At 39.4% G+C, this 25160-nt stretch overlaps 2 protein-coding genes across 6 annotated transcripts in view; one reads left to right on the plus strand and one right to left on the minus strand.

Annotated features, from left to right (window-relative positions):
* Positions 1–8388, plus strand: part of cdin1 (CDAN1 interacting nuclease 1) — a 116216-nt gene extending 107828 nt beyond the window's left edge. For both annotated transcript variants that reach the window (XM_059520940.1, XM_059520941.1), the window contains exon 12: positions 8241–8388. In XM_059520940.1, the coding sequence (XP_059376923.1) occupies positions 8241–8382 (142 nt within the window). In that variant the 3' untranslated portion in view covers positions 8383–8388. The remainder of the gene's footprint in view (positions 1–8240) is intronic.
* Positions 8389–14409: 6021 nt separating this feature from the next.
* LOC132113099 (homeobox protein Meis2) overlaps positions 14410–25160 on the minus strand; it is a 73608-nt gene continuing 62857 nt past the window's right edge. For 2 of the 4 annotated variants that reach the window (XM_059520924.1, XM_059520927.1), the window contains exons 10-13: positions 20793–20851; positions 19968–20057; positions 18380–18465; positions 14410–15821 (exon numbers count right to left, since the gene is read on the minus strand). In XM_059520924.1, coding sequence (XP_059376907.1) covers positions 18407–18465; positions 19968–20057; positions 20793–20851 — 208 coding nt within the window. In that variant the 3' untranslated portion in view covers positions 14410–15821; positions 18380–18406. Of the gene's footprint in view, positions 15822–18379; positions 18466–19967; positions 20079–20792; positions 20852–25160 lie in introns of all 4 variants that reach the window. The other 2 variants (XM_059520926.1, XM_059520925.1) reach the window with 1 other exon arrangement.

Consider the following 25160-nt stretch of genomic DNA (forward strand, 5'->3'; position numbering starts at 1 on the left):
ATATTATTCAAAATCATTAAACACGATAGAAAAAGGGCGAAACACCACAGTTTCACGCGCGCTCGCGCACTCACAGTCTTCAAACTACACGAGCGCTCTCTCACTCTCTCTCTCTCTCTCTCTCTCTCCCTCCCTCCCTCCCTCGTGCATATTAATCAAAATCATTAGACACGATAGAAAAAGGGCGGAACACCCAAGTTTCACGCGCGCTCGCGCACTCACAGTCTTCAAACTACAAGAGCGCTCTCTCTCTCTCTCTCTCTCTCTCTCTCTCCCTCCCTCCCTCCCTCCCTCCCTCCCTCCCTCCCTCATGCATATTAATCAAAATCATTAGACACGATAGAAAAAGGGCGAAACACCCAAGTTTCACGTGCGCTCGCGCACTCACAGTCTTCAAACTACACGAGCGCTCTCTCTCTCTATCTCTCTCTCTCTCTCTCCCTCCCTCCCTCCCTCATGCATATTAATCAAAATCATTAGACACGATAGAAAAAGGGCGAAACACCCAAGTTTCACGTGCGCTCGCGCACTCACAGTCTTCAAACTACACGAGCGCTCTCTCACTCTCTCTCTCTCTCTCTCTCTCTCCCTCCCTCCCTCGTGCATATTAATCAAAATCATTAGACACGATAGAAAAAGGGCGAAACACCCAAGTTTCACGCGCGCTCGCGCACTCACAGTCTTCAAACTACACGAGCGCTCTCTCTCTCTCTCTCTCTCTCTCCCTCCCTCCCTCCCTCGTGCATATTAACCAAAATCATTAGACACGATAGAAAAAGGGCGGAACGCCAAAGTTTCACGTGGAGCATTCAGAGATTTTTTTTTTCTCCATGACAGGCTGCTGGCTCCCACTGTTTATTTTTTTTATTTTTTATTTTTTTGGAAAAGCACTCTCTGTATTAGCTTAAAGCCCTCAAGTTTACATTGGTTACTGTATTCTTTCAATTGCTCTAAACAAGTATTTTGGGTGACCTTTTTTATTGAATGCTAGACATCAAGTTGTTGTTATTTTCATCTGAAAGAAGAACTTTTTTTCAGTAAGCTAGGCCCTATGTGTTCAGTAAGCTTGTTTCAGTAAGCTATGTGTTTTCAAGGTTTCAAGGTTTTATTGAATGCTATCTCTATACAAGTGTAAAGTAATGCATTCTTAGTCAGTCTTTTATTTTGTAATTTTAAGAGCAATAAACATATATTGCAATGTTAAGGAATTGATGTTTTTTTCATTCAGATATGTAAATCAACATGTATAAATTGTTAGTAGTCAATTAATGGGGAGATAATCGAAATCGAATCGGTCTGGAAAAATTAATCGTTAGATTAATCGATGCATCGAAAAAATAATCGCTAGATTAATCGTTTAAAAAATAATCGTTTATCCCAGCCCTACTCCAAAAGTAATATAATATAAAGAATAGTGTTAGAAATGTACAAATATGAAAAACTGTAGAAATATGAAAAACTTTCCAGGATTTACGATGCTGATGATCGTTCATCTTTGTTTTTGTTGGCCAGAGAGCCCTTCGAGCGCAGAAGGAAGTCTCTCCAGCATCATCACAGTGTCCCAGGGATATCAGGATGTTCACCTTGTGATATTTATGGAGTAGGACACAGCGTTAATTTATTGTCCGTTCGAGGCCGCGTCTCATGCTGTCTTTAAACATCCTGTTTGTGTGAAGGTTTTTTTATTATCATGACCATGCTTCTGCATGCAGGCCCCGGGGCCGGTCCAGTAAAATATGTGAGACGCAGGTTGTGTGCTGCTATCGCCTCGCTCACAGCCTTGAGTCGCTCGAGCCCTATAAATAAACTGCAATTAATCACCAGCCGAGAGGAAGCCCTGACCGAAGCGCTGACGCCACCGTCCTCTGTATGAAGACTGAATCCTTTCTCTGTGTTGAGTTGACATGGTCGTCTTACAGAAGCATAAAAGACGTCCAGTCAGCGTAGAGTCACCGGTGAGCTACTTTGTTATGAGGGGTCTACTGTTTTCCCACAGAATTGGGCAATACTTTAACACGGTTGCCGCAGGTTGCTTTTCATGTTCACGGGAGGGTTTTGTTGTGAAAACCTGGCAACCCTCCCTTCTCAGAAGAGTGCAAGCTTCAAGAGCTCATGCTCGCAGGCAGACCGGTGTTACGGTTTAACTGGTGGTGACCATGTTACTGACCTCACACATTGCTTCCAAATGCAGTTTTTAACTTCCACATTCCTATTAATGATCATTGTGGTAGCTAATGAAGGCAGCATTAGGGAAAACAGGCAGAGACAATGGTAGCTTTAGCAACATTAGCAATACAGAGAGCCAAGATGCTCTTTTGGAAAACAAAATATTGGGCGTGATGCTTACTTAGTCTGGAGTCTGTGTGTTTGCACACAAAGCGTTGGTATCAATCCCTCTTTCAGAAGCAATCTTTGCACTTCAACTTCAGCGCTGAACTGACCCTTGTTTGTTAGGCAGTCCGGTGTAAAATGTTTGCTCAAAGTATAGGATATTTCAGTTTGTTTTTTTCCGGGACATTTTCTTTGAAAATGCAAGTTAACCACCGTGTCCTCAGCAGTCTATGGAGACTCCTGTGTTCGTTGGTGCATCCCAACACACAACACTTTTAATGTCTCTTTGGTGCTGACATTGTACCTCCAGCAGCTACAGCAGGAGAACAGTAATGATGGACCGCTGCTTCTCACTCTGGGCTGTCTGTATGCTAATAGTGCAGAGAGCGTCACAACTGGGTGGACTTTCACCGACTACAGTATGTCGTCATAGAAGTGAGAAATCTGGAAATGCTAGTGAGAAGAGACAGTTTAGGAATTATTGGGATTAAACAACAATGAGTGAGTGGATTTTTTACATTATAGGCTGGTAGTTTTCACACACTGCGACCACACAACTGTGTTCAAACACCTTATAAAAGTTATTTTTGCATTGCTGATGGCAAACATTAAAAGTATTATAATGTTTGCTTTTATATTACTAATAATATGAAAACAGTCGTTATAATACTTTCTGTATACGTTACTGCCTTTTGTTTAACTATTCTATCTGACAAACTTCTAACTGTATTAGACAGAACTGTTAATGATTACAGTAAACGAGAGAGTGTGAGCACTGCGCAGTGGCGTCAAAATAAAAGTCCCACTTCGAACACATTGGGCAATCAGAAACACTTATCAGCCAATGCTGATATTTAAAAAAATGCCAAATATCAGCCGATATATTGGTCGACCACTGATATACATATGAAAAATAATGCGATCATCAACACTAACCTAAATGTTAGCAAGTGAAATGTGGATCCAGAAAGTGTTAAAGGCCTGTGAAGCTTCGGGAGAACTGATGGAAGCCATCTACTGCAGCTTTGCTTTGATAATATTATCTGAATATGATTTTCTCATATTTTTACGCGTTTTTTTATGAAATCTACCTATATTTAGGTGTTGATTAAAAAAATGCTTGAAGCTAGAAAAAATTGAAAAAAAAAAAAGTGAGGCAAAAGTAGAGTAGTTTCTGCTGCATGTACAGTATGCCAGTCCTTGACTATGGAGACATTTTGTATCAATCAGCATCTTCTACACTTTTAAGTTCTTTAGACACTTTGTATCATGATGCGCTTAGGTTTATATTAAATTGTAATGTTAGCCCCCATCATTGTGATTTGTGTAACAGAGTTGGTTGGGTGTCATGATCAACAAGCAGACATAATGACTGGTACCTGTTAATTTATAAACCCATCTGGGGTTTCTTCCTCCATATCTCTGCTCTCTCACTGAACTTGTCTTACTCTCTGCGCTCACAGGGTTTGTACACTCTTCTGGTTCCATCTGTATGGACTGAACTTAGAAAACAAGCCTTTCTGTTTGCGGCGCCCAATGACTCAAACTCTTTACAACGCAAGTTGAAGTTGCAGTCTTTAGTGTCAATGAGCACTTTTTGACTCTTGATTGATGAGCTGTTAAAGGAAGATGACACCGCGGAGTGCTGTAATTAGTTATTCAATTACTCTGTGATTATGTGTGTGCATTGATGGGGAGGAGGCCACTCACTCTCTCAGCACCTCCTTTCAGCTTTTTGTTCTTAAGTGCTGTGCTCTCATTAAAATGCCTTTTTAACCAGCATGGCACCTGCTTTAAAATCAAACGCGGGGCGCTCGTTAAGGCTAATGGCAGCATGTCTGCCAGCGACGCTCTCAGCGGCATCCCACTCTCTCCTCCGCCAAAGCCAACGCGCTCCAAATTAGCTACATTTCACAAACAATTTCACCGACTCGTTACACAGTTAGATGTTTATTGGAAGATCGCTGACTTCCCCCGAGCGATACTTGTGCCAGATTTAGGTGGTGAAGCGGTGGCCCACATAATAGACCTCAATTATAATTGAAGCCCCGTGTCCGTTTATGCCTTTATTTAAGGAACCTTTGCATTGAAGTACAGCGGCCTGTGTGTTTCTGCCTTCAGAGCGGAAGCTGTTCGGACGCCTCCCTCGAGGGTTACAACCGCATCTATTTAACCCCAGACCCTTCGCCGCCGGTGTGCTCTGTTATTGGAGAGCTGGTTCTCTTGTGTTGGGCTTGTTTTGTAGCCATGATATCAGATGTGCTGATGAAGTCAACCGCTTGTGTTCCCTTCCTTGTTTTCTCCTCCAAACCCAGCAGTCAGTAGAAGAGAAGTCATCCTGTCCCGACCCATCTGATGTTAGTTATGATAACCAGTAAAGTCAGGTGACTTCAGTTTAATGTTACTGATTTCCTTCAAATACTGTTAAAATAAACTGAGCCATTCTTGTTGATCCTGGAAAAACATTTCAATCAACCAAACAGAATTGAGAAAATATCTATTTTAGGCTTACAGCCAGAGTTAGGTGCTTCTACACTCTTGTTAATCAAATATCATTACCCACTGTTTTTGGGAAGACATGATGGGTAGGGTAAGGTTTAGGGATTTGGTTGAGTCTATATTTTTGGACAATAATGTTGATCCAGGATCATCAGAAGAGTCTTATTTGGCAAAATCACGGTGACCCTATTACCACTAGCGCTCATGCCTCGACTAGATCCGTGTTCATTCCTGGAGGCAGAGAAACATGGTTGTGGATGACTGTTTGTCCAGGAATAGTGCTGGGAAACACTGAAATAGATACAATTAAAACTGATATATTGCCTCGGGTTTCAAAATATTCCTGTTTACAGTCACCGAGCAACTGCAAAATTGATATTAAAGAATTAAATTATATTTTATTCAGTTTGAATAATGACTAATTGGAAACTGGCTATTCTGGATACAGAATAATGGAAATTAATAAAATAGAATAAATATAAGAATAAGAAAATGCATGAGGTGAAATAAAGCTAAACCTGCAGGAAAAAGGTGTGTGTGAGAGAGAAAATGGCCAAAATATTGACTAAATCCAAGGCCATGATATATTACGAAAGGTCTTTTTATTTGTGTAATAAATAAGAGTACTTAAATTTGAAATAAAAGTGTGATATACTGTGAACTGGCACACAGTGACTCGAGGTGATTCTTCATTGATGGTTGGATTCATGTAGTTCATCACACTATCAAATGAAGACTTGATGTTTCACAGTTTCCGGGACTTTTCAACAACATTTGACTATTTATATTTTCTTTCTTGCTTCTTTCTGATCTTGTTTTAGTTTGTTTAGTTAGTTTAGTACTGTTGTCCAGAATACTAGTGCTGTTTCTGTTCAGGGTCAGTGTGGAGAAATACAGTAAGACAGCTCCAGGAGTGAATGTGTGTAATGTGCACAACGATCCGTCTCTGAACGCTGAAAGAGCAGCGGAGCTCCTGACGTGGTCTCACTGGGTTACAGTATGTGATCCATCAGCCTTGAGATCTCAGAGCCTCAACAGATCAACTCTGATCCCCAGCGTCTCTCTCTGTCCAGATCTCATCCCAGTCTCCATGCACCTCACCTCTCGTCTTACACTGTGCCTCCACAACATTTCCATGAAACGGATGAAGGACTGTTAGTTTTGTGTGGTTCATTGGTGCAGTGCAGGACTGTGATGAAGAGAGTGCAGGAGTTTAACCTGAGCTTCTGATCAGTCTGACACAGTTTCCAGTTCCTGTGCTGAAACTGACTGTGATTGGCTGCTGTTGATCTGTAGGATCCAAATCCAGGTTTCCATCCAAAGTTGCCAATTTAACCTGTGCACAAAATTGGAATATTGCATGAAACATAACGAGTCGACGAGAACAAAATCATCACTTCCTGATAAACTGGCACTTCATATATGACCCTGGAGCACAAACCAGTCATAAGGGTCCTTTTATTTGAGATTTCTACATCATCTGAAAGCTGAATAAATCATCTCTCCATTGATGTGTGGTTTGTTAGGAGGACAATATTTGTCTGAGATACAACTATTTGAAAATCTGGAATCTGAGGGAGCAAACAAATCTAAATATTGAAGAACTCATCTTTAAAGTTGTCCAAATGAAGTTCTTAGCCATGCGTATTACTAATCAAACATTAAGTTTTGATATATTTACAGTAGGACATTTACAAACTATCTTCATGGAACATGATCTTTACTTAATATCCTAATGATTTTTGGCATAAAAGAGAAGTGAATAATTTTGACCCGTACAATGTATTGTTGTCTGTTGATACAAATATACCTGTGCTACTGATGACTGCAGGTTCATATATCACTAAGAAAAGTAGTAGAAGCCAGAGAATATAATAGCTGTCATATATTTATGATAAATGACTTGCGGCTCAGAGCGAGCAGACGAAACACAACGCTGTCACTGCTTTCGGAGGTGGATGCTGCAGTGGTGTAAGACAGTAATACACACACACACACTGATGACAGACTGTGCTCAGAGATTTCAGAATGACCAGGGCCCGTTTCACTAAGGAGGTTCAACCAACTCTGAGTTTAAACTTGAACTCTGAGTTGACTTACCCTGAGATGGGAAACTCTTGAGTTTTCGGTTACAGAACAGCTGAAATGAGTTGGTTTAATCAACTCTACATTGACTGACTCTGAGTTAAGTGCGTGCACCACAACTATAAAAAGCCATTATCAGTGGAGCGCCGATATTACGATTCACCATGGCAACAGCTCCCGCCAAAAACCTGTCTGCATACTTCAGACTCAATACAAGTGTAATTCTTATCAGTGTTATAATATCACAGGTGAAAACTGCCAGAACTTTAGATTAATGAACTAATAGCTAATCATTTTATGGTATCTCATGGGCAAAATATATGTATAAAATAATAATATTAACAATAATATTTTAAGTGCATTTTTCTTATTTTACAAATGATCTGAGTAAGAAAAAAGAGTAAGAAAAATACGGCAGTGGCTATTTACACTAAGTGGAATTAACATACTTTCTTAGCAATATATCCTATTTACAGTAGCCTAAGTGCAAGTAGCTCTAGATGCTATTTACAGAAAAAAAAAAATACAGTGAAAATCGTGATATATTCTATTTACCATGTAAACGTAGCAGTTCTTTGCAACAGACTAAGTGTAAATAATAATTAGATGCTAGTTATACTTTATACTGGCAGATACATTTGCACCTCAGTATTGTTACATTAACAGGATTCAATAATAACAGATTGTAAATTATTATATTTACTACAATTATAAATAGATGCATCATTATTAAACACTCGTTAGGCACTTTACATTCACTTTTAGAACATTTTGTTCATTTTCATTGAAAATAAATTCTAATGTGACGTGATGGGAAAAGTGAGAAGGAGGAGCTCGGCAAAAACCGGACTGTAACCCAATCAATCGCGTTACAAGCAAGTTTACGTGCCCAAAACATTACTGCCTACACCTCTGAAGCCGTTATTCACATGAGTCGTATTTAACCTGATGTGTCGATGGAGGGCGGAGCTACAGTAGATTCGCACTTAGTAATAGACACTCCGAATAATCCTGTTTTCCATTTGCATCAAGATAATTTTTATTACCACACAGGCATATCATTTGACTTAAGTAAAATGCACTTAATTTAGATCCCCCCAGGAAACAAGACTAAGTATTTTGTACATTCACTGAGACTGAAGTTCTTTTGATTCTCAGATATTTGTACAGGAAAACAAAGACAATTCTTTCTTTTTCTTCAGTGTAACAATGACCTAATGTTAAGATGTCAGCGGTTGCTAACATCTGTTCTGTCATTAAATCCCCAGCTTCTCTTCACTGCTGATGTGAAATGTTCTTCAGGACTCTCTGTGTCCCGTCCGCAGGTTCGGTCCGGGTCTGGTCATCTACTGGTACGGGTTCGTGTCTGAGCTGGACTGTCAGAGGGAGCGAGGGATCCTGCTGAGAGACAGCTTCCCCTCGGACATCGTGAGCCTGTGTCAGGGGCCGGTGCGGAGCCGCGTCTGAGTCTGACCCCGGCGAGAGACAGGGGACACACGTCACTCTCAGACCGCCAGAGTTCACGACTGGGATCGTTTGTGTTCACTAATAAAGTCTAATAAAGCAGTGAGATCTTCATGTGTCCGTGTGTCTTCTGGAGCTTTCTTAAAGTCAGTCCAGAGTGATGCTCTCCTCTTCCTCTTCCTCTCTGAGCCGAGCAGAGATCTCAAGAGCTTCCTGTCTGTTGTGCCTGACGTATGAAACACAGACAGAAAACAATGAAACAGAACAGTTCATTCAGCCAAAAGATTGTTTTATGTTTCGCATCATATTTGATCCATCAGGCTTTTATGGCTGATATAGTCTGATAGAGGGAGAACATGCTCAGTGTTAAATAGCAACAATATGCAATTAAGTATAAAGAAAGATGAAGGAAAGAAGAAAATTCTGCTGCTTGTAGTTTAAATCAATGAGATCAAATCAGTGATCTCTGATCTCTCTATATCTCCGGTAATGTGTGTCAGTGAGATGAGACTGAAATGATCCGCACATATAACACAGTGATGGAGAGCTGAAGAAATCAAGGCTCCTCAGAAGATGTGAGATGTTCTGGAGGCTTGTGAAGATCATTCCTCCGCTGAGGAACAGTGAAAGTAAAGCTTCTGGAAACAAACGCTCCTCAAAAGATCCTGAGGATCAGATTTGAGACTCTAAAACATGATTGATGGAGAATCAAGTAAAGCTGAGCTGCTTCAGTCCAGGAAGAGTTCATCTGGAGATATTACTGACCTTATTCTGACCTTTACTGGATCACAATCAGACAAGATCTGAGTCGAGCTGAAGCTGGACGCTTCTACAGTTACACTAGAAGAGATCTGAGTGGTAAAGAGGCGAGTCCGTTCCTCTGGAGAGCTTCTGTTTGCAGCTGCTCATACTTCGTGTTTGATATCTCATGTCACAAGCTCTCATGAATGTGTGTCAATAAACAGAATTAGAGGAGTACTTCACCCAAAAATTAAAGTGAAATGAAATTTGCATGAAGATGAAAATCCAGACACATAAAGATGTTTTTAATGAAAGCTATAAGATGTTTGGTTCTCCGTTCAGAGTCTTAAAAAAGAGCTAAAATCAGTACTTTTATTCATCAAGGATACATTAAATGGATAAAATTAACAGTAAAGACATCTCTGTTACAGAATATTTCTATTATGAATGAATGCTGTTGTTTTGAACTTTCTCAGCTGTTTTGAATTACAATAGATCACATTTTTACTGTATTTTTAATCAAATGCAGTTTTGGTGAGCAGACAAGACTTTTTGGGTTTCATGCATGAGCAAATATGTCTCTAGAGCACAAAAGCAGTCATAAGTCTCAGGGGTATTACATTTAAATATAAAACATACATAAAATTAACAATTGTTCTTTTATGCCAAAAATCATTAGGATATTAAGTAAAGATCATGTTCCAAAAAGATATTTAGTACTTTTCCTACTGTAAATATATCATAACTTAATTTTTGATTAGTAATATGCATTGCTAAGAACTTCATTTGAACAACTTTAAAGATGATTTTCTCAATATTTAGATATTTCTGCTCCCTCAGATTCCAGATTTTCAAATATTGTCCTCCGAACAAACCACACATCAATGGAGAGATGATTTATTCAGCTTATTTATTCATGATGTATTTCAAATTTCTGAATTATTTTACATTTAATTTCAGAAACGGGCTGGTTTTTGACGCAGGGTCAGGTGTGTGTGAATGAGGGAGAGTAGAGCTGGTCAGAAGATCTCATAGTGTCAGATCCACAGCTCCTGAGAGAGCCTGAGGTTTGGATCCACAGCTGTTTCTGCTCAGTCATGAACACATTCATCTCTCGGCAGAGCAGCAGGTGTGTTGTGACGTGCTGCTTCTCTCTCTCACACACACACACGTTCTCTGCTGGCTATTAACCCTGGTTTTCTGATCGTCTTTCCGTCGCAGCTGAGATCTCCATCAGTGGTCAAAGTCAAACACACACAACACACATTAGTCAGATAGATCAAACATAATGTGAATCATTTATTTGCATGACACTTTGGGACTGAAATGTTTTGTAGTCATGGATAGATTATGACTGCTTTAGGTTAACTATACCTTTGTTATGGCCCATACATTCTAGAAAATGCTATTCTCAATTTAATAACTGAGACAAACTTGAATCGCATGGTTAATCTTGACGAGTAAAAAAAGTCTCGCCAAGGCTGTGTTAATCTGATCAAAAATAGAGTAAAAGATTGAACTATTATTAGAGTGTAAGAGGTCTGTTTTCTGTGTTGGACTGTGCTGTATTTGTGGGAAGTGAAGGTCAGAGACTCAGTCCGGCTCTGAAGGTCACCAGCAGCAGAGATGTGACCCGGATCTTCAGACGTGACTCCTGGAGAACCAAATCCAGTGTCAGGGACACAAACACAGACTCATTCAGCTCAAGTTATCAGCTGTTTCATACTGTGTGTGTGTGTGTGTGTGTGTAAACAGCTCCTGACAGCGGCTCCAGCTCTCAGCACTGATGACTTGGGCTGAACACACACACACTGCTCTGTGAAATGAGGACATATCACTGACTTGTGTTTTTATAGTTAAAAATAATACACATTATCTTCAAACATCCATCTGAAAGAAAGAATGTCTGTAAGTTATTTTATTTTATTAATATTTTTTGAGTGAGGATTTGTCACTTCTTGGAGTTGAATTGTGGCCCAAAACGAGAAATAAATAAACACACACTGAGCTTTATTGTATTCAGTCATACACTATATATATATATATATATATATATATATATATATATATATATATATATATATATATATATATATATATATATATGTGTGTGTGTGTTATTGCAGAAAATACCACGTTGTCTAAAATGTTATTATTATTACTATATTTTTATGCGGGTGCAAGTTATATTTTTTCATTAAACGGCTGCAATTAAATGGGATACTGAAAGAATTTTATTTCATTTTTTTATCATAATTCTCCGATGTTGACATTTGCAGATAAAGGTTTTGGAGGAAACCAAGGACACACTGACATTAATACATTTCAGTTCATTCACACGCGCCACAATTAATGACATTTACTGCGAGATAAAAGTAGCACCGTATCATCATTCTGTTTCGATGCTTACAATCGTTAACGCTGGAAGTTTATATAGGCTATATATAGATATATATGTTCATCTTCATCATCTGTTCATTCAGACTGAATCAGACACTCGATTATTGAAGCTGTTTTCATAAGCGCGCGCGAGCACTTGTGTTCGTTATCATCACACAGATCGATTATAATAATACAGAGAAATATTTCTTGCTTCTGTTCACTCATAGTTTCCCCCAGAAGGGGTCGCCCGGGGCTCGTGCTCTCACCCGACATCTGTCCCGCGCACAGCTCGCTCTGGCCTGCCTTTAACACTTTATTTGCTTTCAGTAAAATGTCTATGAATATATATTAATTATTATTAATTATTTTATTTTTGCTCCGTGACCCCTAAAAAATAACTTTGTTTCAGGGTTTAATATTTGTGCTCCTTGCCCATCAGGTTATTTCATTTCACAACACTTCATTCGATCAAACACTGATGAAAATCCCGCGGACATCTACTGCAAGTTTGTGTTTCTGCTAGTTAGTATTAGTATTAGTAGTAGTATGCTGCTATATACAAATAATAATAATAATAATTAATAAACCGGATTAACCAAAGATTTATTGAGAAATATAGCGTGCTGTGCTTCTGCTGTTTGTGATCTCTGATCAACAATAATGACCAAATTACCCGAGAGTAAATAAACCCATTTAAAATAAAACCTTTTTTCAATTATAATACATATAATAATAGTTATAGTAATGAAAGATTAAATAAGGAAATAGACCCGCAATAGACTACAAAATAATAATTATAATAACTATATAATAATAGTTACACTGAAGAAAAAAAGATAGCCTACTAATTTAAGTAGTTAGTAGTAGTATCAATTTGTTTTAGCTACATGTAACTAAACGAATTTAGTAGACTAACTTTCAGCAACATTTTGCTAAAATAAATAATTGCAAACGCTTAGGCCTACTTAAAAAAAGAGTCAGTTAAATGAATCATTTGTTTCGTTAATTATTTTGTTTCAAATTGAATGAATCATTTGTGTTTTACTCACTTTAATAATAGATTGTATTATTTCGAGAAATTGTGTTTGTCTGATAAAGTAGCTACGTGCACGTGACGTGAACGCGCTCGTAGTTCGTGTATTTCGTCGCAGTATATTGTGTTTTAAAATCGTCGTCATCATCGGTGTGAAATTAAATACGAAAACCCTACTACCGCGTGAGCTGCTGAGATCCACTGAGGAGGACTGTTGTTCACTGTTTCTAAATGAAGAACAGAAGAAACAGAGAGAAAGAGAGAGCGTCGGTATTATTCCTCTGCATGTGCTTTATTGATCAGTGACTGTGAGCTAATGTCATTATCCTCATCAATAGAGAATCACTGTGATGCTGACAGTGATTAATGATCAGGGGCCTCTGCGCGTGACCCCGGGGGCCACGAGCGCGCGCACACACACACACACACACACACACACAGAGCACATGCCGCTTCAGCTGGAACACTTTCTCTTCTTTATATGTGATACATGTAGAAAACGAGAGCCACGATCGGGTGTCTGCTGAAGACCTGCTCATTTTCTCCTGTTTATTGCGAACATTTCGTCCTCTTCTGTGTGTTCATATATCCACGTGACTCTGACATGAGGAGGAGGAGGAGAAGGATGAAGGCCAGATCATCCATCATTCCTGTCACAGACTCAATTCAGTCCACCTCCTGTCGCCTATTAATATTAAAATCAGCCGCCCTTCCTTACACTTCTTTCTTTCTGTTTCCTTCTGTCTTTATTTCGGATCATATTCTAGAATTTCGATTTAATGAAATGAAGTACTTGCCCATCTATTGTCTCGAATAAACAATCCTTAAAATTATTTGTTACTTTGTGATTCTTTAATAATTGCATTTAAATAAATAAGCTAAATCTAATTGAAATCATTTAATTGTCTATAATAACTTCCACCACGCTAATAAAAAGCGCAAAATGCATATCTTCATTTATTTATTTCAGATAAACATAAATAGCTATCTGCAGTGGATCAAAACTCGTGTTTATTTCGATGTTAACAGCAGCATATTCAGTTACAGTGATCTTAATATTTTGTAAATTAATAATTACCGTTGGTATACATTTAAATTATTAATACTTAATTCATCTTTTTTTAAGAAATAATTAAAAACCTTCTGCTTTGGGGAAAAACGCCTTTTTTCTTTGATTCACCGAGCGTAAAATCAGACATTCGGTGCAAACGAACCCTTCAGGAAAATTCAGGAAAACATATTAAACATTAAAGTAACGAAGACAGACTAACTTTCAGATCAAGCTCTGTGCACGCGCGCGTTCAGTCCGAGCTGATGCTGGTGTTTTCTGGAAATGTGTTTTAATGCGTTTCTCTATTGCGCACGTGAGCGTCCTCATCGTTGTAATCGACAATTCATAATTTGACCAGCATGTATAAATGCTGTTTGTAATAATAATAATAATAATAATAATAATAGTAGTAATGTTGTGCCGTGGCGCAGCGGGTGTAGCGTAGATGAGCTCCAGCAGGAGGCGCCGCGGAGACTCGAACCTCCTTCAGTCTCACACTGCAGACCCTCACTGTCCTTCACCCCTAAGCCTCAGACTGTCCGTCTGTGAGGCCAGCAGCTCGAGGGCAGCGGAAGCGCTTGGGGTTGTTCTGTCGAAAACAAACCTCTTAAAGGAAGATCGGATTTAGAGACCATTAGGGCGCCAAGATCCCTTACACAACAACAACACTGAAACAGTCCTCACCAGTCCCGAGCTATCGCAAGCATAGCAAATAAGAATAATGAATGATATGTGATGCATTGTTATATATTAGTAATTGTTTATGCATTACAGATTTGATATTATTTTCCATGTGCAACACATTGTACAACACACAAGAATCTACCAAAATCAAAAATGAAATATTTATTACAGCATTTGTGACTGAACACCTTTGAAACATCACGCCACAGTCCTCATACAAGTACTGAATGTATTTGTGACAAAGCTCGAGGGAGACAGTATTCATCTTCTAGTGGAGCACGTGCTGATAAAGGAAGGGGAATCATGGACATAACAATATCAATGCCACAGCAGATCTGAAACTAGCAAAAAACATTCGTCTTCAGTTGAGGTAAACACATAGAATATCTAACATGAAACAATTAATAGACTGAACTCTGAACGAAGTTTCTTACAATATTCTCTCAGCTTCTCACCGAGCTTTGAGTTCATAATTTAAGTTCTTTTTTTTTCATCCTTTTAAAGTTTTCCTCCGCGTCAGTCGCGTCTGTGGAGTACTGTATGTGCAGAAGAGTCCAGTGCGCGCGCGTCTCTGTCTCCTTCCGGCGGATATAGATTGATCCCACTGCTGCGGGGGGCGGCTTTCTCGAGGATACACGTCCTTCATAAGGCTCTTACTCTGAGAGTCCCATATACAAAATTAATAATAATAATATTAACAATAATAATCAAATTAAAAACGTATAAAAGCAAAACAATCCAGTGCTTGGGTAATTCAAACGAAGAACTTCACCTACAGGGCAACATTCATTCATGGACCAGAAAGGGAAAATGCATGAGGAAAAGAGAGCAGGCTCCAGTCGGCAGAACCTCTGATGGAGGAGGAATCATCGTGGTCCGTTACTCTCCTCTGCCTCGGGGTCAGCACACACAGTGTGAAAAACAGGGCAACGATGTACTCTAGGACTAGCTCATGAAACATAAACTGAGTGAGGATGCAAATGTACAAGATTTAATTTAATTTCTATGCTTTTATTCTACAGTAGTTTGAACTCTTGGAGTCTCTTTTGTCTTTTTAATTTCTTTTTTTTTTATGGTGTGTGTTTGTGTGTGTGTGTGTGTGGGGGGGGGGGGGGGGGGGTGTTTAATAAGCTGAAACATCCTCAGTTGATTTGAACAGACACCCAAAACTTTACAAAGTGTTTCTGTCAGCTCTTGGTCCTCCAGCAACAAAAGTAACAAAAGTTCACAAGATAAAAAACGATCACAGCTCGTCTGGAATTCCGTGAGAAGCTTGTAATTCTGCTGTCGGATGCTTCGGCGCTTTCTCTTTTCCTTCACAAATTTTTCGTGGGGTCATTGTCCAGTATTGGTTGGTTCCCGTCGGTCATTGGCCGGTCCAGCAGTGCTGCGGTCAGGGGAGAGAGGAGTCGAGGTCGAGGAGGGGGTCTGTGCATTAGCATGGCCACACGAGTCGAGGGTGATGAGGAGATGACGAGGGGCTTCTGGTGGAGGAGGTGATGCCCACAGGACCGCACTGAGGTACGAACTCCCCGGCGCACCTCGATTCACCTGAGATTCAGAGAAACACACAGTCAGCGGAGCGAGACCAGTGCGATCTGGATTCAGGCCACGTGTCTGCAGCTAATGCAGATATTTCAAACAAAGAGCACACTTGAGCAGAGACATCTGAAGACGGCCTGCATCTCTGCGTGCTATATTGACATACGTATTAGGAGATACATGTAGTCAAACCAAAATTTATTTAGACACTTTCAACATCTCTCACAGTTTATTCGCTATAGTTTAGATAATAATAGTAATAGATAGTAATAAAATATTACAAGAAGTCAGAGTCGAACTGTTAATGTTGTTAATGTTAACAAATTAATGTTGATAATGTCTTTTATAAGAAGCTAGAATGAATTCAGCTGAATAGCTGTCAGCTGTTAAATATAAGAACACAATTAGATAATACCAATTCAGCTCAACCAATTACCAAGCAATGCTTCACTTTGTCCAGTCTGTGGTGTAAAAGATCGCATTAGCAATTCAAGAGAAAACACTTAAGCAACACATGCTCAGGTCAAAGTGTCTGAATAATTTTTGCTCCCAAATTTTACTGGTAGTCCACTGTATGAAGATTTCTTTGGGTATATGTTTACTTCATTTCGCGGTCCTTACTTACATAAATGAACTATAGTGTCCCGCACTCACTTGTAAAAATATATCAAAAATTAAATCTGGTGTCTGAATTATTTTTGTTTTGACTGTAGAGGTAGCATTCATTTCACTTATCCATCCTCAATCACGCAGTAGAACAAGGCTGTACAAAATGCATGCATTTTCCATTCTCTGGGACTCGAACCCATGATCTTGGCGTTGCTGGCACCATGCAGTGAAGTGATGTGGATCTTTCAGGAACAACCTAATCTTATCAGTGCTCAGAGCGGTCGAATCCCAGATGAAATCAGAGCTGAGCTGCTGCAAACTGATTTGATTCAAGTTCCTTTACGAACTCGCTAAATTTAGTTAGGGGCTGGTTAACACCTCTCAGTGAACAGTGCAATATCCGCTTAATATAAAGGACAAGATCTTACACAGGAAGCCATTAATTGAGCCGCAGACCATAAAGAAAACTACAAGCACAGATGCATGTGCTAATCGAATACATTTATAGCACTGAGCCCTGACTAAGAACAGTGCCATCATGTTTTGTAACATGACCCCAGGGGCATTTACAACAGTCATTTAAAGTAGGGACAGGGTCACTCCAAGGTCATCAGGCACTCACTGCACATTCCTGTAGTGCAGTACATCGCAATTAAAGAACAGCATAGGCCAATTATTTAAGAGGAAACTGGATGCATTCTCCACACAATCATCAGACATGCAAGTGTTTATTAAAGTGATCTTGTAAAAACTAGTGAAGCCGCAGTAGCTCTTCCTTTAAATGTGCAGCAGATGCGTGATGCTGTAAACCGCCGTCTAGATCTGCATCCTTCAGTAACAGCACACCTCTCTGAGCGTGCTCCATCGCCGATCATAATTAAACAGGGAATACGGCATATTGTGTGTGTGTGTAATCGAATCAGAGATGGCTAATATTCCTCTGTATTAAGCTATTAATCTAATTGCTCATGAAGCATAAAATATGTTACGTAATTAAATAGTCTCAAAATTATCCCACACCGTATTAAAAATTATCCAAGCTGAGCAAATGTTGTCTCCGCGGCTGTTTTAGGGAACACGCTCGCCACGTTTCAGAGTCTATTAACGAGGGGGGGGGGGCTTCGTCGCGGCATCGCTATGGTGACCTACAGGAAACTGCCGTCTATTTACATATAAAGGGTTCTTTTAATCAAGCAAAGTGTTATTATATTGAGCCTCATTGAGCAGGAAGTAGAGGTGTTAAATAAAATCTTCTCTGCCCTGCCACCTTTGGGATGCCATACGTCTTGATTTCTCAAATGTCAGTGGTGCGGCGCCGGTGGCCGTCTTAATCAGACGAGGAGATCTCTGTGTTTACATGCGGTCGTTCTTTAATGCTGTCCTCACATAGCCCATGCTCTCCCATCTGCAGATATTCCCATTCCATCTCCCTCCGTTCCCGGTAAAAAAGAAAAGACGCACGGCTTCCCCCGGTGAAGGATGGCCGTGTCACCCGCCGCCTCTATATCTCTCTCCGGGAGAGTAATGTACTGCACTGCTCCCGTCTTTGCATATAAGATAATTTGGGCATCAATCCTTCCCCTGACGGATTTATGTCACTCCGAGGACAGTTTCACTTCTCCTTTTTTTATCGCTTCACTGGAGCCCGCTTAATTTCACCCTGTCATATTCTACCCCAGAAGATGCTCCCACCCCAAATGTCCAACATTTGCATTGGCCGCATGAGACGTGGAGCACAGCGCCGCTGCAGCGATAAATAAATTCTACTTTAGTGAGGGAAACATCGCTCGAGCAGCAGCTCAACTGAATTTTCTCCTGCCCCTGATGTTTAGCAATCACAGGGTAAAGTGGAGCATCTGTGGTGTTATTTTGGGCTTTCAGGGGAATTCTGACAGGAAACGGACAGGAAAGACTCTTGAAAGAAAGGCGGAGGAAGAAAAGAGTCCCAGTGTACTTACTTCCCCCTTTTCTTTACTGTACAGCCGTTACATGTAGTGCCACTGGCCGTCCATGCCCATATTCATGCCCATGCCACTCATAGGACCTGCAGAGACAAATAGCACAGACAGTCAGTGCCCAGCAGAGCCCAACATCCCAAACTCACAAAAGAAGAACAAACTGACAGTTGGGGAAATTGACAACAACTCCGAGAACCCAGGTTGTTCTTTCATTGCTTCAAGCATTGACATGATGTATCTCGTAACTGTACTTCAGCTCTATCTGATCAAAAGCACTTTTTCATTCTTTTGCTTGGTTGGAAGAGCAGCTTCTCTAATTTAGTCTCTATCTGCTTTGTTTCTGGGTATTGATTGAGAAGAGATGTTGCCAACCCCCAGAAGACCTCGGATGATGGAAACACTGGAACAACATATAAAACTACCAAATATTGCTTAATCGCAATGTTTTATTCCAATCACAAAGTTTAATGATTCTTACTGTACATTTCTGCCGTAGTCACCACTAATAACCTACTCCTAAATGTAATGTAGAAACATGAATATTTTCTGAAAATCTACTTCGTAATGATTTACATTGTGAAAAGCGCTATACAAATAAACTTGAATTGAATTTAATTGAATTGAATCTTCCTAAACAATGGTTAAAATCAATATGATGTGTGTTTCCCAAAAAATACTATGGTTGCAAGTTCTGCTGTTACCAATAGAGTTCAAGGGAACTTTTGGTAAACGCATTCATAGATAGAAGCTGAGAGAGAATCTAAAGAGATTGAGACAATACAAAGAGATATGAGTCTTTTGAAAGCAGACTTCTGAGCACTCTGAGATATTTTCTGTCCTGAAACTCTATGGCTGATGATACATGGGGGCAACTTTTTGAGCAATTTTGCTGGGCAACTTTTTTGAGCAGTATTGCTTAGGCACTTTCACATAGAGAATGGGTAACACGTTTCTATCTGGATACTTTAGACTGGTCTGTGTCTCACCTGGTTGCCCGTTGATGGCAACATTGCTCAAAATTTTGCCCCTCATGTATCATTAGCCTCATCTCCTTTAGCGAGACACCTGAGATTACTGGAAGAGAAACATCTGAGAATCAGGATGTCTCAATGTTTTCTTCAATTAAGCGCATTACTAAGACGGAGGTGTGCAGTCCTGCTCCTGGAGGTCACCTGTCCTGCAGTGTTCAAGCCTAATCAAACACACCTTAACCAGCTAGTCAAGGTCTGTGGGATTACTAGAATCCTCCAGGCAGGTGTGTTAGGCTGATGATACACGAGGACAACTTTTTGAGTAATTTTGCTGGGCAACTTTTTTTTTGCGCAACATTGCTTGGGCACTTTCCCTTTGAGAATGGGTAACAAATTTCTATTTGGATATTTAAGATCAGTTATGGGTCCTGTGTCTCAACTGGTTGCCCAGGAACATTGCTCAAAATGTTGTCCAGTGTATCATCAGCCTTAGAGCAGGATGTAGCTAAACTCTGCAAGACATTGGCCTTTCAGAGCAGGAATGGACACCCCTAGTCTAAACAGAAGAAGTGAGATGTTGAAGAGATGATCATAGGAAGATGGTCGCTGGATCTCACCTGCCGGCCGGATGCCCATGTGTTGCTGTCCGTCCAGCACGAAGCTGCCCATGGGCTGCCCCTCCGGACTGTACGCCGCTCCCTGGCTCACTGAAGGATCAAGAAGAAAACCTGAGTGAAGTCAAACGTGGACACCAGGGGAAAAAGAGAGAAGACACACCAGACAATCAGCGATTATCCCAGCAGCAGCCCAAACACGATGAGCTGTTCATCAGCCACACACACACACACATACATACACGCCTTTCTCCAACGTATGCATCAACAGGACACGAGGAGGTTACAACAACAGAATGACGTCTATCTCTTGACTTGCTTCACTGGTCTTGGGTTCAGCAGAGAGATCTAGAAACCATGCAGTGGTGCTGATGCTTTCGCTGAAACATTGCTTGAAAATCTACATCTACATTCATGTGCTGGTGTTTTCATCAATAAAAATGCCACTGCTACATGACCTGTCCATTTCATTCAGTTCATTTGTGCTCGAATCATCCCAGATTCAGCACTGCAAGAAACATTAACTCGAAAACGAGACAATTTCTTTTATGTTTCTGGTGTGAATTCATGAATGCTTATGCAAATCATTTCTAATGGACCATAACACAAAGAGAAACAGTAAAACGCTCCAGAATTACTGTAAAGTTCTCTTGTGGCCAATTAGCATTGAGATGTGCTAATGTCCCTCTAACCAGAGAGATGGAGAAACATCCAATTAGATTCAGTCTTCTCTCACTGGAGCATATAGACACAGGAGAGAAGCTCATGGACCCTCAAGTGAGACACAAACAGTGTTGAAAACATCAGGGAAGATGAGATGATGTTTACCTGCTCGATTTGACTGGTCAATCATGGGCTGTACTATTCTTCTTCTGGCATTAATGAACCTGAAAACACAAGAGTAAAACAAGACCCATTACATCACCTGGCATCACAAACCCAACATGTGGCTGATATAAAACACTTAGTATTAGTAGCAATAGCAGTTAGCAGGGTTGTAGTACTCAATTATGGACAAGACCAGACTAAGTCCAAGATCCAAGATCATAATTTCTGGAACATTTGGAATCGGCCTGGACTTGGATTCAAGTGAGCTGATCTTGGCTAATCATTAAAAAAATAAATAAATAAATAAATATATATATATATCTTGGACTTGAGATGTTCTCTTGTCTACTCAGTCTAGTCTGGACTTAAGTACTACCATTCCAGGTAAACCAGAACTCAGGAGTTCAGGATGGTTCATATTTGATGAATTTGAAAATAGAATTCTCTAATTTTAATAAATGAAAAAGTCTGAGTAGTTTACTCTGCCTTGTAGAAATGAGATCTGGAATTAATTCTCCAAGACAATCAATCAGATAAGTGGAGACGTTATCTGCTTCTCAAACATAATCTCACATGTGTCTTAAAGGAGATCTCAACAGCATGCTCAGATCTGCCAAGAGAGATCACAGCCATTTCTCATCAAATGATCTGAGCTGTTCTCCACATTGATTTTAAAGCTCTATACTCTTCTGGATAAACTTCTAAGAAGAAGTTGATCATCAAACAAGCAACTTCAGAGGCTACACTTTAGCCCAAGACTCGCACATGCACAAACATTATTCTTCATGTGTTAGCGCACACAAGGCATTCAGAAGGATCGTGAAGTTTGCGATACAAGCGGCTCTTTGAGTTCGTCCCCTGCCCCCTGGTGAGGGCCCGTGGCAGGGGTCTCTCTCCTCTCCAGCTGTCTGTAAATGAGCTCCAGGCTTTCAGCAGCTATTGTTTTGTCAGTGAGACCATCAATTAGCCTGTCTGAATTTTTATAACCAGCACGAAGGCAAATAAGCACTGCTCCACAAAACCTCTCCTGCAGCTTTTGAGCGCCGGGCCGCTGGGGTCATCGGGAGGTCAGTGCCAGCCCAGGGAACCGTTTTAATGCAGAATGGGCCGTGTCAAAGGCAAAACGGCCGGGAGAGACCTGTACTAAAAAAGCGAGCATTAAAGGCCCCCACATGTGTTTGATATTAGAGCGAGGGTTCGGATCATGCTGGGGCTATCCCGCATAAAAGAAGCGGGCGAGCGCACACAGGGCGACTCTATGGGACCGGTCATTAGATACAAGCAGGACTGGAATCAATTTGAGCTCTAATCCCTCCTGAAGCCGTCGTACATGCTCTTACCTTCCATTAACTTAAACGCCCACAATCTGTGCCTTCACAATGACATGCTGAAGCTCACTGCATGTACTGCTGGGAGAAGAGGAATACGTCTGCTTTCTTTGTCTGAAACACAGGAGCGCTTCTAAAGGAGCACTAGTACTGAGCAACATATATAACTGAGTAACAGAAAGAAAATCATTAACATGAGTGTAAATACATACACATGTGTGGGTATTAAGATCATCTGTCACATGGACACACACCTGTATCAGCAGTAGTCTACTGTTGGGCTCTATGGAACAAATGTGATCGCTCCATGTCATTACCGTGTGCTCAAATATTTGTGTAAGATTACTCTAAACTGTACTGATTGTTTCCATTTAAAAGTGGGAGGTCAGTATTTATTTTATTTTTAATTTTTTGAAAGAGAGGAATTCAAAATTAATTCTAATTCATTAAAATACATTTATAATGTTATAATGTTACAAAAGATTTAAATAAATGCTGTTCTGTGAACTTTCTATTCATCAAGGAATTCTGAAAATAAAGTGTATAACAGTTTTCACAAATATAACAGCACGACTGTTTTCAGCATTGATTATATATATATATATATATATATATATGTGTATAGTATACTGTTTTTATTTATTATGTATATATATATATATATATATATATATATATATATATATATATATATATATATATATATATATATATAAATACAAACACATGCATGTATATATTTAAGAAAAATATGTGGTAACACTTTCTATGAACTACTGGTTTCGTCTGGTCAGAGGAGAACTGGCCCCCCAACTGAGCCTGGTTTCTCCCAAGGTTTTTTTCTCCATTCTGTCACCGATGGAGTTTCGGTTCCTTGCCGCTGTCGCCTCTGGCTTGCTTAGTTGGGGACACTTCATCTACAGCGATATCGTTGACTTGATTGCAAATAAATGCACAGACACTATTTAACTGAACAGAGATGACATCACTGAATCCAATGATGAACTGCCTTTAACTATCATTTTGCATTATTGACACTGTTTTCCTAATGAATGTTGTTCAGTTGCTTTGACGCAATGTATTTTGTTTAAAGCGCTATATAAATAAAGGTGACATTGACTTGACTTGACTATGAAGCCCATATTTATAATACATTATAAGGATATTCTTAAGGCTTTATAATGCATACATAATGCATACAACTTATATGTTGTATCATCTCATGAATATTCATAAGAACAGTTTTTATATATTATAATATTTACTTATTTGCGGTTATAGCATTTAAGAGTATGATGATTTATAACACAATGAACTCGTTGCATCCACTTTTACAATCGATTATATTTCTCATAGTTATAATGTATTATAAGTCTCATATCTTGCCTTTTTCTGATGCTACTTGGCTTAAAGTGGTCAAATACCACTTATAAGTAGTAGTAATAATATTAATAATAATAATAATTCTCTCAAACAGCCATCAGATCAGATGAATGTGTATGACTGACTGCTGAATTGATTATTTTGATGGTCCCCTTCAGACAGCTGTTGATTAGTAACTGACGTGTTTGACAGAAAAACTTACGCAACTGTCTTTGCAAGTACATCATCTTATTCTAGCATACTACAATTCTTGAGCATACTGATACTCTAAGGAGAGTTAGTTGGCATGTAGTGGCAAAGTCACTTATAGTCGATTGATTAAGGGGACCATCAAAATAAAATCTAACTATATAAAACATTGCATTTTTTTTCAGTTGGAGTATTAATCTCACATTAATTAATTAATATTAGCTCCACAGAAACACTCAAATAACTCTTAACATCTAACCACTCACAAGCTGTAGATCTGAAATAAACAAAGTCAAGATATGATACAGTCCATTATACTGTAAATGAAGTCGATTTAACATGGTGTTCATTGTGTTATAAATAATCATACTCTTAAACTTTTAACCACAAATACATAAGTATTATGACGTATTATAATTGGTGTTATGATTATTCATGAGTTGATATAACATTATAAGTTTTTTTTTTTATATATAATGCATCATGCATTTATTATAATACATTAAGAATACACTTATAATGTATTACAAATACAGGCTTCATAGAAAGTGTTTTTATACATATGACTGTATTTTTGATCTAATAAATGCAGTCTTTATGTCGCTGTGCTATACTTATTTGAATAAACGTATTTGCTGACCAGTAAGTAATAATAGTAAGCAGAATAATGTACAGTCAGTCAACCATTACCACAAAATAAACACTTGATCCTGATTATAGATTATCACTTAAATTACACCCTAAAAAAAAAACTTGCCTCATAAACGAGAAATACCAGAGAGAGACAGAAGAGTGATTTATGAATTTCTTTAAGACTATCTGCTGGGACTGACTGACCTCCCTCACACACACACACACACACACACACACACATGTTGCCACAGTAACCCTGCAGGAGCGGCCCAGCAGCGCTGTGCATTCTATCAGTGTGAGTAAAGCCAATTGAGATTATCAGCCCTGCCTCTGATAACAGTTTCACCTCCTCCCATGAGCTGCTAATGGGGTGTGCTTAGAACAACACCCGCCAGCACACACACACACACACACACACACACACACACACACACACACACCACTTCTCTCCAAACTCAACCCTTCATTTCTGTCAACTTATTTGATATTTTTCACAACACAAGAAATAAAACATACTTTTAATGGATTCTTAAAATTATGAATTAAATATAGAGACATAAAACAAATATCAAAACACCAAAAATGTACAAACAACAAAACAAATGCACCAAATACTTAAGATATGCCAAAAAATGGTAAAGCATAGCTTACATAAATATTGAACTAATGAGGTGTTTAACAAAATCAATAGGCGTTCAGATGATTCAGTACATCTATCCGTTATCTGTTCTACTGAAGCAGCATATACTACAGCAGCGGAGCTGAACACACACACACACACACACACACCACTGCGCTCAGCATGGGAACCCCATGCTGTCTTCAAACAAATAAT

The sequence above is a fragment of the Carassius carassius genome, chromosome 32, assembly GCF_963082965.1.
Source record: "Carassius carassius chromosome 32, fCarCar2.1, whole genome shotgun sequence".
NCBI classification, from domain to species: Eukaryota; Metazoa; Chordata; class Actinopteri; order Cypriniformes; family Cyprinidae; genus Carassius; species Carassius carassius.